A 15,465-nucleotide genomic window follows, 5' to 3' on the forward strand; every position below is an offset into this window, starting at 1 on the left:
GAAGCAGCCTCTGCTGCTGCTTGTCTGTCTTACACCACGGGCCTCACTGTCCTTTTCCTCACCCGTGTTTACTGTGCGTCATCTATTAGAGACAGCATCTTCTCCATGCCGTTCATCCAGACTCTCTCCCAGACCTGGACCAGTCCCTGGCGTTTGGTAACTGGCTGTGCACTTTTCAGAGGACTGTGTTGCAAAGTTACACAATTTAGGTGTCTCGCACATTGTTTTAAGACTCTGGTAGCCTGACACCAGAGCCTCCTTCTTCGATTTTTCTTACCTTCTACGGGCTGCCAGCATCCATCCCTTGGTTTGCAGCTATATCACTCCGGTTCCAGCGTTAGTCTCCACGTGGCTTCCCTTCCATCATTTCCTCTGTATCTCTATGCACAAATTTCCCTTGTGTATGTGTACTTAATGTGTAGTATGTAGTTGTTTGTGTGTGTGCATGTGTGTGGGTGTATGTGTATGTGTGTGTGCATACACGTGTGTATTCATGTGTGTGTGTATTTAGTGTGTGGTGTGTAGTTGTGTGTGTGTGTGTGTATGTATGTGTATGTGTGTGCATGTGTGCATATGGTTGCCCATACGTGTGTCTGTCTGTCTGTCTGCCTGTGAAAGCAAAAGGTCCAGTTTGGTTGTTTTCCTTCATCAATTTGCATCTTATTTATTTATCTGCTTATTTTGAGTAGGGTCCTGCTGTGTCTCTCTGCTGGTCTGGAACTCACCATATACACCAGGCATGCTACCTTACCCTGCACTCTCATCATATTTTATTTATTTGTTTTTTGTTTTTCTTTTTGACAGGTTCTCTTGATGAACCACTCACGATTTTGGCCAGGCTGGCTCTACCCAGGACCTGTTCCTGCAGTGCCGAACACTGGCGGGAAGGTACAGCATTCTACACGGGCGAGGATCGGGGTGCTGATGGGTGACATCTCGATCTGTGTATCCCGAGTGTCCCTTCTCCCTCACGTTGCTGGAGACAGCTCTGAATCCTTGACACACAGCCTCATGTTAGCTTCTGTTGAGCTGGGCCAATCAAAAGAGAAATGGAGGGATGGATTCCATAGTAAATAATTGGAGAAACACAGGGTTAGATTGTGTTTACCAGCCTTCGCCCGTAGGACTTTTCAGAAACTTTAATAAGGTTTGAATGCAGTTGATTCTTCAAAGGCACTGGAAGGAGCAGTTTGTGGTTGATATCCCAGCGTACCCTGAAGACAAGAAGGTACCTCAAAAGCAGAGGAGGGAGATTCAGGTATTCTGACCTCCAGGAACATTCCCATTGTTGTAAAACCTTACTCTGACAAATAAATTTTTTTATATTGATTCTTTTTTTCTTTTCTTTTCTTTTTTTTCCAAGACAGGGTTTCTCTGTGTAGCCCTGGCTGTCCTGGAACTCACTCTGTAGACCAGGCCGGCCTCGAACTCAGAAATCCGCCTGCCTCTGCCTCCCAGAGTGCTGGGATTACAAGTTGATATTGATTCTTAATTTAAAATTATATGTATGGATGTGGTATCCAAGGCCATCCCTTGGAACTGGAGTTATATGAACTTGGCGTGCCTCTTGTGGGTGCTGGGACCTGCATTAGTGTCCTCTGCTCCAGCAGTAAGTACTCTAACTGAGGAGCTGTCTCTCCAACCCCTGCTGCAAGGAATTTTATCCAGAGGGGAGGAGGAAGAGAGAGAATTAGGGAAGGGTGCGAGAAAGAGAGCGCACTCATCTTTTGATTGTTCATGGGGTTAAGCCTCTCATTGGCTGTGGAAAGAGAGTGACATTACTCCAAACCAAGCCTGTTCTCCTCTTGACCCTGCCTCACCATCACTGCCATGATCTCCTGTATAGGTGCCTACGGTATATACCATCTACAAGGTGAGTCACTCTCTGAGTTACGGAGCCATGCTCCTCTCGGTCACTTGCCGTCTCTGGGAGCACCAAGAGAGGGAAAATGACTCTGAGTGAAGATGACCAGGCTCCTGGAAGCTCCCAGTCCGGGAATGGCACTGACTGACTCCCTCGCAGAGAGGGTTTTAAAAATGATGCTGAGGATGAAGGGTAGAGAAGGGTCCTTAAGCTCAGTTTGGCTGTGCTAGAGGCTGGGTCCAGATGGCTTAAGTAACAAATAGTTTGAGAGAGAAAAAAAGCAAGGCTTTAAGGACCAGCTGGCTGGGAGTGGTCCTAGACTTAGGGTCAGGTCCACCCCAGTGCTGGCCTAGAACACCCAGCAAAAAATCCAGACGAGTATAAGGAACGGGTTTAAGGTGATGTTTATTCATGTTGGGTCGATGTGAAGAGTAATGGTTAACTTCAAATGACAACTGCACCCCTTTTGTTGACATCTATGCCCAGGATGCCCTCAAGGCCTCATCGGGTTGACCACGCCCCTTTTCACCTGGGCCCGCCCCTGGTGGCGGAGACTTCCGGATTTCCCTGCCTGCCAGAGCTCCACCCCTCTGGCCGTATTCCCAGACTCCGCAGTCCAGGGCTGGAAGAGCCAGAGCTCAGAGCTTGGAGAGGCTGGTGGAGCAGGAGCTGCGCGGCTGTGGAGTCCTCGTGCCTTGAAGACAGATGTGCGCAGGCATAGGGGGTGCTCCAACCTGAGCAGGGGTGAAGCTTCTGGAGAGGACAAGACGGCGACAGCGAGATGCAGCCAGAAGAGCCCTGCGCTCAGAGCGCGCCCCGCGGTCCCGACACCCCGGAGAGAGGCCAGCGCTCGCGGGACCCCGAACCGCGCCTATCCGGCCAGCTACTGCCCGAGCTCTACAGCTTCGTGGCGCGCGTCCTCTTCTATTTGGCACCCGTCTACCTGGCGGGCTACCTGGGGCTCAGCGTCACCTGGCTGCTGCTTGGCGCCCTGCTCTGGATGTGGTGGCGCCGGAACCGCCGTGGGAAGCTGGGTCGCCTGGAGGCCGCCTTCGAATTCCTGGAGCACGAGCGCGAGTTCATCAGCCGCGAGCTGCGGGGCCAGCATTTGCCAGCCTGGGTGAGCCGGGACGGGTGGAGGGTTGTGGGCTTCCTAGGGGAAGGTAGGGTGCACTCCTGGGTCTTCATGTAAGTAGCCGGGTTTCAGAGAAGAATCGGGGGCGGGACACACCCAGGATCAAAACTGGGCGTCCAGGACTCCGCGAAGTTGCTTGCTTAGGAAACAGAGGGCGCTTCTTCCACCCGCCTGTTGATTTAAGAACTAGGGAAGGGCGTGATACGTAAATGGACACATACAGTGGTGACAGGAGCACAGGGCTCTAGTCGCCTTCAGCCCAGAGCTGGCAGGAGTGCCCCGCAGAGCTAGCCGGGATGCTGCGTGGACCACTGTCCTTTCCCTTATGTCATGGGCTTGAGCAGGCCGTTTGTCCAGGGACAGACCCGCTTCCTGGTGGCGACTGGCCTGGCTATGGTTTCTCAAATGCATCTGGTCCTGAGAACCCCACCTGGTCCACTTAAAAACAAACTCTGTACCCTTAGCTTAATTCCTTGGATGGGGCACAAGAACGCTGGGCAGTCCTTAGGATTGAAAGTTTCACAAACATTGACCAAAGGAGACCATTTCAGAGGGTTAGTGTGTGACAGACCTGTCCCCTTTGGAGCTGGAGGCTTCTGCTTCCCTGAGTATCCTGTACCTCAGATTCCCAGGGGAGATATGCAGAGCCCCCTCCCCCTTGCATGTTTTGTATGTGGCCTGAACTCTAAAACGCAGCTGAATCTAAGAGCATCACACCTGTCTGTGATTGAGAAGAAAATGTTAGCATGGCCTGTTAATCTCATTTGGAAATTAAAGTCTTGCCCGTAAATAGTTTGCTCAGGCCACCATAGCAAAGTACCGCAGATGTGGTGGCTTGCTCAATAGAAACTTAGTGTCTTGTAGTCTGTAGGTGCTGAGTTCAAGATCACCGTGTCTGTGGGTCCGTTCTTCTGAGGCTGCTCTCCTCTGCTGCCTGCGGATGACTTCTGACTTCCCTCTGTGCACCGTGCCCAAATGTTTCTTTTGCATACAAGGGCATCAATCGAGGTGTTCAAATCCATTCTAATGAGCTTATTTTAACTTGATTAGATCTGTCAAGATGTTCTCTAAATGCAGTCACATCCTGAGGTCCTGGGACACAGAACATGTGCATTTTGGGAGAGGAGGTTCAGTTTAACCCATAGCACTGATGTGTGGATCAGCACTAAAGCTTTGTACACAGGTTGAGAGGGTCAAACGTTTGTGGATAAGGGTATATACACACTGTGGGTAGGTTCCTAGAGGAGAAGCCATGGGAACAGGTCTGAACCAGCTGGCATGGAACACAGAGGAGGAGGTTGGTATTTCTTAGGGATGCTAGCCTCAGATGGGAGACGGATGCCTGATTGGTAATTGTTATGGAGATCCTGGGGAAATTAGAAGCAGGAACTTGCCTGGATTCTAATCAGGGGATCCGAGGTTTACAATGGACACCTTAGTGAGTTTCACATCAGGTTGTCCCTAGACCACAGTCGTCTGCCCTCAAGAGGGTCTCAGCCTAGGTTTTCCAGACTCTTGGCTACTGTGGTTGGCTGACTCTGAGGACCAGATCCTAGGTAAGCTTGGGGATTGAGGTGGTGATGCTAGGCCAGGCTCTGTTGACCTAGAGAGGTGTGTGAGCACTGCCTGGAGGGATGGACTGGACACTCTGAGGAGTAAATCAAACTTGATGGACAGGAAAGAGAGGAGGCGAGCATTGGGGAGATGGGGCAGATTCTGAAGGCTATCACCCTTGTGAGGTGCCCGTGCAAGATTTTGAAAGACCCCACAGATGGGGGAGGGAAGGGAATGAAAGGGGTAGAGAACCTGCCTGAGAAAATTCTTGAACCTGGCAGTAGTGGGCATAGCAGGAGGAGATGAGAAGCAGCTGGAGGGGAATTATAGCTGCCTATGGCCTCTAGAGTGAGGGCAGAGCCTATGGGTCTTCTAGGGTACTTCCTGGTGTAGAGAGCTAGGTGACAGCATGCCTGGGGTTCCTGAGAAGCAAATCTAAAGAGGTTACCTTCCCATGAACACCTGGGAAGGGTGCGCAGCTTGATGCAAATGTGGCCTTTTGACCAGGCTCAGGCAGGACAAGGAGGAACGCTGGGGGGGGGGGCCCTCGTGGTTGACTGTTCTGCTCACTTCCTCTTTACAAAGCCGAGCAGTGAGGAAACCCTGGCTGCAGCGTGGAGGTTAACATGCAAAGGAGAAAGCCATCGACGCTATTGGCTTAACCCCCGAAGCTCTGCTTCCATGCGCTGGCTGTAATGCATCGAATATTTGAAAACCCCAAGTTCAGAGCGAGACATGCCTGCCTGTAAGAGTCTGAGCATTCTAGAAATAGAGGCAAGAGGATCAAGAGTTCAAGGCCAGCTTTAGCTACACAGCAAAATTGAAGCCACACAGGGACACATGAGAAGCTATCTAAACAAAACAAAACCAAAAACTAAAGCGCCTATTCGAGCCAATCACCAGTGGGTGTTCAGTAAAATTGTTACTTTATGATCCTTAGTTTTCTTAGTTTCCCCGAGGAGTGTCCCAGGAGCAAATGTATCTTTGTGGAGCTGGTTGACCATGGAGAGCGGAGCGGTGGGAGGGGTGCACAGGGAGGAGCCGGTGGGAGGGGTGCACAGGGAACCTCCCAGAGGCCGCATTCTGCCTGGCTCTTGCTGGGCCACCTCTGTAGTTTCCAGGATGCCAGCAGGATGCTGGCTTCAGTGCTTTAGTGAGTATTCACCTACTGGCCTTCAGAGAGGGGCCTCCTTGCTTTGATCTCAAGACTGCCGGTGGGCTCAGCATCTGTTGCTTCCCTGCCCCAGACACCTCCTTAGCATACAAGTGGGCTTTCACCCGCTTGCCCATTTCCAGGACATCACTGAGCCAGCCATTCACCTATGATAATAATTCCTTACTTATCAGGTGTTTACTTTGGTTCCTCCTTGGTAAAGAGTGAAGACTGGCGACTGACTGCCTTCCCTGGCTCCTGGTCTGATGGAGTGTGTGAAGGATGAAAGCCGGTTGGTAGGCAAATAGCCGGAGGCAGGGTAGAGGGTGGAAAGAACTGTGGGAGACATTGGCAGTCTGTCTGCCTGTGGTTCTGAGTCTAGCTCAGCTTGTTACTGCCAGCTGATAGCAATCAGCTGGCAGCCTTGTTGGGGACAGTTAACCCTTGGGGAACTGGGAGGGTGGTGCGGATGGGAAGAAGGAGAAGGTATAGACCTGAGCATCTCTGAGCATTCGCCAGGGTATGCAAGGTTCAGGACATCCGAACCACTCTGAAAATAATGGATTTGTGGGGGAAGCTCGTCTGGAGAATCCGTTTAGCCGTGAATCAACCCCAGGGCAGCTTTTCTCTGCTTTCAACCCCCCACCCTAACCTTTCTTACCCTCCATGTGACTGAGAATGCCAGCCAATTCCAGGGAGGTGATACAACCACTCAAAATAATAGCTATGTGGAGGTCGCAGCAGCAGGTGCCCTGGATTGTCTCTGGTCTGCATCCTTGCTAGCCATTCTTACTGTGGGAGGACACAGCGGCCTTCCTAGAACCCAGGACTCCTGGTCGGCTCTCATGGATGGGTCTGTTAATTAAAGCAAGTTAATGTAGTAAGCCCGGACACTCTCAAATGAGTTCAGTTCACAAGGTTTGATGCTGGAGTCAGGGCCAGTTGATGGCCATGTGGGACCAGGGACAACTTGCTGCCTTGAGGTGTTCACAGCTCTGAGAGTCACACAAGTCAGTTTAGAGTTGGGCCTAGCCTCAGGAAAGAAGAGGAGGCCAAGTCATGCCCTCTGTTTCGGTCCCATGTCTCGGTGATGCTTCATGGACTTACCGTGTCCTGGAACGGGATTGGGCAATACATACGACTGCGTGTAGGTGTCCTTTCCTCCAAGCCCAGCCCAGGGATCTTAGGCATCTGTGTGTTCATTCTCTGCTCAGTCACCAAACATTTATAGAGGGCGTGCAACATGTGAGGCGCAGTTCTGCAGGGCGAACCACAGACATGAGTGTCCTGTCCTGTGGTCTCTGCCCTGGAGGAACCATGGAGCAGAGTGGGCACAAAGGCGTGAGAGCAGTCCATTCCAAGACATGTCAGGGGTCCAAGATGTTGCGCAGTTTCTGGGTGGGATCTAAAGCAGGCAGCAGTCCAGGAAACCTTCCTCGAAGCAGAGGTACTATGGCGTGAAGTTGAGGACTCTGGTAAGGACGTGACCCAAAACTTTGATTCACCTGAGATTGCCTGTGGCTTCATTTAGAAGTTCTGATCTCATGGTTGGACAGGAGTGTCTGGGGCAACCTCTCCTGTAAGCAAAGACCCGACTGACCTGGGGGTCACATGGTAGATGCAGATTAGTGCTGTGGGTGGGAGCAGCCCGGGCTCTCCTGTGCTGCAGGCCCCTCCCACTGGGCAGAGGAATGGAAGCCAGTTGCTAGCTTCTTCTTGTTGAGCACCTCAGAAGCAAGCAGAGGTGGCACTTCTGTGGGAATGTCCCTGGTGACTTAGGGTGGTGTGCGCTTCGTCATGAAGAATTGTGAGGGTCACAACATGAGGATCACAATCTAGCTGTTATTGGTTGGTGAACAGGGGTTGGGGCCCTAGCCTGCCTTTCTGTGATAGTTTTAACACTTCGACAGATATCTTAAGAGAAACAGTCTCTAGAGGAAGGATTGATCCATTTGGTTCACTAACTCAGTGATTTCTGGCCAAAGTTGTCCAGATCCACAAAATTCAGGCTAAAGGTTAGGGAGTCCATTTTGGCAGTGTGGGAGTGAGTGTGACATAGACTATACACGTGGAGAGGAAGGGGTGGGACAGTACACACCCTTCCACGCATGCCTCCAGTGACCTGTTTCCTCCAGCCAGGTTGCACTTCCTCACGTTTCCCTCATCTCCCAACAATGCTGTGGAGCTATGACTCTACCAGGGACGACTAATCAGTTCATGAAGTCAGAGCCCTGGTGATCCAGACACTTCCTCAAAGTCCTGCCTCTGGATGCGGCCACACTGGAGACTAAGCCTCTGTGGGGACACGTCATATCCAAACTCTAGCATCTTCCTTCTCCCCGCTGAGCCCCAGCGCTTCCTATGTTCTCTCTTCCTGTGTTCTCTGGGAACACAGAGTTTCAATACGGAGCTGCTCTCAGGTTCTAGAAGCAGGACTTCCCTTTTTCTTCTTCTTCCTTGATAAATAAATACTGAGGCAGGATTAGAGAAATGTCTGGTTGTCCCGTCCTGTGCCCCAGTGTGACCTGTTATAGGGACAAAGCAACATTTTGACACATCTTGTGCTCCTACAGACTATATGAGATTTGACTCTCTAGTCTCACAGAGACTCAGGGCCCAGATCTCACACACTCTGCAGCAAGACAGGGCCACTCCTACCCTACATATACCTATGTGTCATGTATCCTTGAAACCAACAAACTTCTTTGGACCATTTCAGAATCCCATAATCTGCCATCTGTCCCTTTGCACATGTTTATTTTTAATAAAAAAAAATTCCCCTTAAAATTTTAATTTTTTTCAAAATGTCAAGGTTAGAATACATTGTGGCCTTTTCATGTATGCATGTCATTATACTTTATTCTCATTGTCTCCCTCCCTTCTGCCTCTCCCCTTCCCCCCCCACACCTCGTGGTGCCCTGCTCCCTCTCATTGGTTCCCTTCTCTCCCCTGGTATCTCTTTCTTCACGTCATGTGTATTCAATTACCCCCTCTTTCCTCCTCCCCACCCCCACCAACTTCCTTAATATCCCACCCCCATGATCCCCTTTCTGGTTTCATGACCACATATGCAAACACATACGAGTACATATACCCTATGTGTAACTTTAAATGTAGATCACACGTGTGAAGGAAGTGGTGTTATTTGTCTGATTCTGACTTAACGCAATGCTTTCTTTCACTTAACGCAATGCTTTCTGCTATTTTCCTGCAAAGGCCTTGGTCTTTATCTTTCTCTATGGCTGTGTATACACATTTGGACCACATTTTCTCTATCCATTTCTTCTTGCTAATTCCAATTCCCGGCTGTGGTGAACAGTGCAGGAATAAACAGATGATGTACATGGGTTTCTGGGGTCTGCCAACTTCGAGTCCTTGTGGTGTAGGCCAAAGAGAGGTACAGGTGCCTCACTTCCCTAGGAGCCCCCACCCCTTACTGGTTTACAGGTTTACACCCGACAGTGGCGATTAAGGCTTCCACTATCCCCACATCCTCCTGTGCCAGCATTTGTCACTTGTTTTCTTGATGACAGTCATCTGAGTAGCAGAAAGTGGCGTCTCCATCAAAGTAGCTTTAATTTGCCTTTCCCAGTGGCTAAGGACATTGAACATCTTTTAAAGTATTCCCTTGCCATTTGTTATTGTTGTGTTTTCTTTTTAATATATGGCTATATACTAGTTTAAAACCTGCCTTTCTTATCTATCCCCGTGTACGAAAGGTACAAAAGACAGACTTAGAAAACACACGGTTTCATCACACAGGGTTCTACTTGGGTACACTTCTGTGCGTGGACCGTATGTGAAAGTTAAAAGCTAAATGAACTTGTAACCTTTCCTTACTTTTTAATATTCTTTTAAAAGAAGTTTCGCTTTGATTTTACAGGCATGCATGTCTGCGTGCATGTATGTATGTGCATTATAAGCATGCCTGTTGTTGCCCTTGGAGACCAGGAGAGTGTGTCGGATCCCCTGGAACTAGTTACAGTAGTTGTGAGTCACCATGTGGGTTCTCTACAAGTGCAGCCAGTGCTCTTAACTGTGAAGCCACCTCTCCAGCATCTTATTGTTTTTATAATCTTAGCCTTTTACAAACGTTCTCTGGGAACACTGGGAACAGCTACACTTTCTATGATATGAATATACTGTAAGTTACTTGACCATTTCTTTATGTGTTTTCCTATCCCCCTACCCCCCATATAGCCAGCTAAGGTTCTTAGGTCTGCCTGGAGTTTCTCCCTCTGACCTATCAGTCTGAGTCTCCTACCTCTTACCCCCAGGCCAGCTCCTTGGGCTCAGGCTCCCTGAGAGCGCACTTACCACTTATGCTGATGTATACCGTCCAGTGAGTGTCTGACTTTCCTCCAGTCTGAATGCTCCCCAAGGCAAGGCTGCTGCTTCATTTCTGTTCCCTCTGCTCCTGGCTCAGGGGCTCAGCACACATCAACCCTCAGTTAAAAACGTGCTGGGATGGAGAGATGGCTCAAAGGTTTTAGAGCACTGGCTGCTCTTCCACAAGACCTAGGTTCAATTCCCAGCACCCACGTTTCAGCTCAGAGCTGTCTATAACATCAGTTTCAGGGCCTTCAACTCCCTCTTTCAACTCTAAAGATACGACACGCACACATGATACACACATATGAGTGCCATGGAATCAATCCAGTTAGCGCTGCCTTGTGTGCCTGGTTGTAGGACCATCCACTGGTAGAGCATGGCCATAGCCCTGAGGAGAACTGACCGCCACAGGTAGGCAGCCACAGGGGCTCTATACTCACGAGCGTAATGGGTCTGTCAGGTCCCAAAGACACCATTTCGCAGCAGTTCTCCCCAACTGCAGACCCCTATGATGATCTTGCCCCTTCTTCTGTGATGTTTCCTGACTTTGGCAACGCGGACAACCCACTCGCTCTCGGCACTTGGGCCAGTTGTGAGCCTCTGTGTTATGCTTTCCACTGCAAGGACTTTCTCTGATGAGGGTTGAGAGTTTTACTAATTTACAAGAAGAAAGGTAAATATATAGAAGATGGTTTGTCACTAGGTCCACTTAAAGCTTACACACATTTAAAGAGACTTTTGTCCAGGTCATTGTCCACTCGCCAGCCTCAGTGGCTATTATTTTTTGGGCCTTTATTAGTCTGATACACAAGAAGATAATTATTTTAACCTCTGGGTATTGTCCAACCTGTCTAGATCACGGACCTTTCTGGCAGCTTACACCATCACTGAGGTCTCCTGGAATATCTGCTCAGGGCCTAGGGAGATGGCTCAGTGGCTAGTGCTTTCTATGCAAGCATGAGAGAGAGCCTGAACTCAGACCCACGGCAATCACATAAAACTGGGTGTGGCCACACGGATGTCTGTTACCCCAGTGCTGGGGGATGGAGCAGTAGACCTCTGAAGCTCACTGCGTAGGCAGGCTAGTCAAATAAATGGTGAGCCCCAGGTTGAATGAGAGACCTTGCTTAAGAAAATAAGCTAGGAGCTGGAAAGATGGCTCAGTGGTTAAGAGTGCTTACTGTTCTTGCAGAGGACACCAATTTGGTGACTGGCACCCACGTGGCAGCTAATAACTATCTGCAACTCTAGTTCCAAAGAACTCGGTGCCTCTCTGACCTCCATTGGTACCTGCGTGCATACTTCTTACATATATGCATTCAGGCATGTGCACGGCTCGTGCACACACACATACTTACACTCACATAAATTAAATACTAAAAAATAAAAAGGTTTAAGAAAAAGTGGGGTAGGCACCCAGTGTTGATCTCTGGTCCCCATACATATGCACATACACCCCCCTACTCATGCGTGCGTGCTCACATGCACACACACACCCCTGAGAAAACCTTCCTTGTGAACAGTTCTGAGTCCTTAGCCTTCGTAGGCTGCTGGACATCAATCAGGTCATTGATGGCCACTATTGGAGTTCCAGCTGATCTTTCTGCTCAGTTCCAGCTGGTTTTGACCAGTTTGCTAGCTGGGTGTGTTATTAAGAGCCTGTGGATTACAGGATAGCGCCAGACGGGTTGGCAGAGCAATTATTTTTCTGAAAGCACGTTTAGCAGGGTAATTTAAAGCAGAAAGGGGTCAATTTAAAAGTAGTTGTCAGCCAGGTGTGTCGCACGCCTGCATCTCTGGACTCCAGAGGGTGAGGAGGGAGGACAACAAGGTTGAGGCCAGCCTAGATTATTTAATAAGATCTGTCTCGAAACAAAAAGTAAAACTGGGACTGTGCATGACTAGATATTTGCTGCCTGATAGCAAACAGGGGGAAAGGCAGGGCTGTGCTTCCTCATGAGAAAAGTAAGGGAAAGCCAGGGACTGCTGTCCTACAGAAGCCGCTGGGTCAGGCCCTGTTGTGTGGTCTCCAGTCCCAGTTGGGGTAGCATGAGGACCAGTGGCTAGCCTTCGCAGGACATCTCTGCACAGTACCCAAAATGTGTGGGCCTCATCTCATCTGACCATGAGATGGGGGTAGCAACATCTGGTGGGGCCATTGTGTGTGTGTGTGTATGTGTGTGCGCACATCTGTCTATACTGTTTCATAGGAAGAAACGCCCCTACTAGATAGAGGGAGCAGAGTCCACCCAGAGCCAGGAAGACCCCTAAGTGATGCCTCTTCCAGCATCCTGGATCTTTCTGAGAGGGTCCAGTGGCTCAGAACTCCATAGAGACTCAGACACTCAAGCCACACCTTTCAAGATGGGACTTTATAGTCACTCTGGGCTCTGGTGCTCTGGAATTTCTGTCACCGAAGGCTGTATTAAGTAGGTTTCAGACATCTCCACCTAAAGATGGATACAGTCTGTAAGGTGGGCTCTGTCCACTTGGGGATTTGACTTGAACCTGAGCTTTCTCAGGTCTCCCTCCTCAAACTCTCATTTTCTCCAGTCAAAATGTCCTTGGTGAAATTATCAGCCTATGGCCAGGTGTATGCTCCCAAACTTGACAACGTTAATTTGATTCCTAGGACTCAGATGTTGGATACAACTGACTCCCCCAAGTTGTCCCTTGACTTTCTGACTTCCACATGCACCTCCCCCCCTCAATGATCCCGGAAGTCGGGCCATGTGTTGGGCCTGTTGGTAAAGACACAGCCTTGCCTGTGGTGCATAGTTTGGGATTTTGTACAAGTTTCTTTGGGAATGAATCAGGCAAGAGCCCTAACACATTTAGACGTAGGCTCACTTCCTATATCCCTGGATCATGTATATGAGCAGAGTAGAAATTAGCCTGAGGCCAAAGACCACCCATTCCTCTAAGACCACCCATTCCTCTAAGACCACCCATTCCTCTAAGAGAACCCATTCCTCTAAGTCCTTGGCTACCCTTTCCATTGGGGAGACATGCCTGGCAGGGTGAGCAAAGTCACAGCATTAATATCCAGAGCTACCCTTCCAGCTTTTCCTAGAAGGGCCCTTGTAAAGGAAGAGCTAAGGCCCAGAGGGCAAGCACTTAGTGACAGCAGTGCCACCTAGAAGAGCTGACGTCCGGGCAGTGGCTTTGGAGCATGGCCAGAGCCTGTAGAGGTGCTGCCACCTCCTGGGTCTGAGAAGACTCCCCCAAAACCTCCAGTCAGGAAAGCACGACTTCCTTGTTCTTTCCTACCCATCGCCAAGATCAGAACCATGCCTGGAGCATGCTTGGTAAGAATCAGAACCCCTGAGGACCTAAGAGAAAGCCCCCAGGTTAAGGAACATTCCAGGAAGTAAGTTTCCTGTTGTGATTTGCTATAAATGCCTAAGAACTACTTCCAGAATGATCCCAGAGACTCCTCTCTCTGGAGCACTGGACTAGAAACTCTGTGGCTGAGGGTCTCTGCCCCATGTTGCTGCCCTCTCTGTTCCTCAGAAATTTAACTTGGGAATTTTACATGACTGTAACACACACACACATATAAGAATGAAAACTAAAACCCCATGAGACTGTCTCTTCAGAGGCACTATCTTGGTGCTTCAGCAAGCTCTGAGGAGATGCCAATCAAACTCCTGCTGTGAAAGGCCCAGGTAAGGGATGTTTTCCTGTTCGGTTCTGCTGCCCCTAAACATGTCAAGAGTATGCTCAATGGCTCTTAAGCTTGACCTGGAGCTCCCTGCTTTCTGTTTCCATGGTGACCCAAGCTCTCAGGCTGGTAGTGTTCCACTTCCTGGCTAGCCCGCCTCCATCAGCACTGTGGGCATCTTGCCTAGGAGAGCCAGCTTCATGATGGCTGATCACAGCTGGGTTCAAAATCTCCTCCAACTCACATCCCAGTGAGTCAGTGCTGCTGACCCAAGCTTAGCACTCGGTCCTATCTTTAGTCTAATGGGTTCCTGCCAGGAGAAAGATGAGCCTGTCTTCTGGTGAAGGAACTCTACTTAGGAAAAACCAGAGAGCCATCAGCTGCAAGGACCACACCGAGTGTGTACACTGTGCACATACACATGCAGGTAAATTACATGTAAAATAAAATGAATAAATCTAAAAATTAAGAAAGAAAGCATTCACGGGGGAAAAGGACAGTATATTCTACAAATGTGCAGGGAAGCTGGAAGCACCCAAAGAGGAATGACCTTAGACCTGCATCTTGCACTATGCTCAAAAATCAACCAAAGACATAGCAGAGACTTTTTTAAAAAACCCTGAACTCTGAAACTGATAGAGGAAAACAATGGGATACAGTGAAGAAGTTGTCGATCTAGGCAAGAACTTTCTAAATGAGACGCCAGCACCACAAGAAGCAACAAATGTAACAACACAACGTTAAAATGTTTCTGCACAGCAAGAGAAAGTAGCAGCAGGGGAAACAGGCCACAGAGTGGGTGGAATCTGTGCTAGCTGTACCCCAGACAGGATGGATACCTATCATTGGCAAAGAACCTCAGAAGGTCATCAAAACCACAAAACTACCAGTTAATATTTGGGCTAATGAAATGAACAGACCGTTCTCGAGAGAAGAAACACAAAAGGCCAGTGTGTTCAACACCCTTAGCCATCAGGGAAATGCAAATCAAAACCATTTTGAGATTCCATCTTACCTTGGTCAGAATGGCTGTGATCACAAAAACAACAAATGTTGACCAGCATGTAGGATATAGGTCCCATTACCTATTGCTGGCAGGAGTGTACACTAGTGTAACCACTAGGGAAATCGGGGAGCTTCCTCCAAAAAATAAGACTAGAATGACCCTCTGCCCCAGCTACACCACTCCTCGGTGGATACCTCAAGGATCTGTGTGCTACCATAGACACAGCTGCGCATCCAAGCTATTGCTGCATTATTCACAGTAGCAAAGGAATGGTCCCAGCCTAGAGGTCTAACCTATGACAGATGAATGCATAACTAAACTGTGGCCTGTATACACGATGAAATTTTACTCTGCTATTAAGAAAAATTGAATGATTAAAATTTCAGGAAAATGGGTGGGACTGGAAGGTATTAAGTAAGGTGGCCAAGTCTCAGAAAAAAAAAATCACATTGTTTTTCACGAGTGGATCCTCACACTTAGTGTTTCTGTTTATGCAAGTGAAGGTTTGTGAGAATGGCTATAGGCTATGGAACTAGACAGGAGACCGTGAGAGGGGAACCAGAGGGTTAAGAAAGGGGAGAGGCATCAAAGCTACACGGGACATGAGAGTGGAAAGGAGGGTCTCAGGATCAGAGAGCACAGGGGAGGAGGGGCAGGAGGGAAGGAGGACGGGGAAGAAGCAGGGAGAGAAACAAGGACCATCTTAAAATATCATAATGGAAACTGGTTGGTTTTTAAAGATTCTATTTTCCTATTT

General features: G+C 49.1%; 1 protein-coding gene across 1 annotated transcript in view; it reads left to right on the plus strand.

Moving 5' to 3' along the window:
- The first annotated feature begins 2,495 nt into the window (after window positions 1-2,495).
- Window positions 2,496-15,465, plus strand: part of Esyt3 (extended synaptotagmin 3) — a 44,846-nt gene continuing 31,876 nt past the window's right edge. Inside the window, exon 1 of the mRNA XM_052187559.1 lies at window positions 2,496-2,984. Coding sequence (XP_052043519.1) covers window positions 2,646-2,984 — 339 coding nt within the window. The 5' untranslated portion in view covers window positions 2,496-2,645. The remainder of the gene's footprint in view (window positions 2,985-15,465) is intronic.

This window comes from Apodemus sylvaticus, chromosome 7, assembly GCF_947179515.1.
Source record: "Apodemus sylvaticus chromosome 7, mApoSyl1.1, whole genome shotgun sequence".
NCBI lineage: Eukaryota > Metazoa > Chordata > Mammalia > Rodentia > Muridae > Apodemus > Apodemus sylvaticus.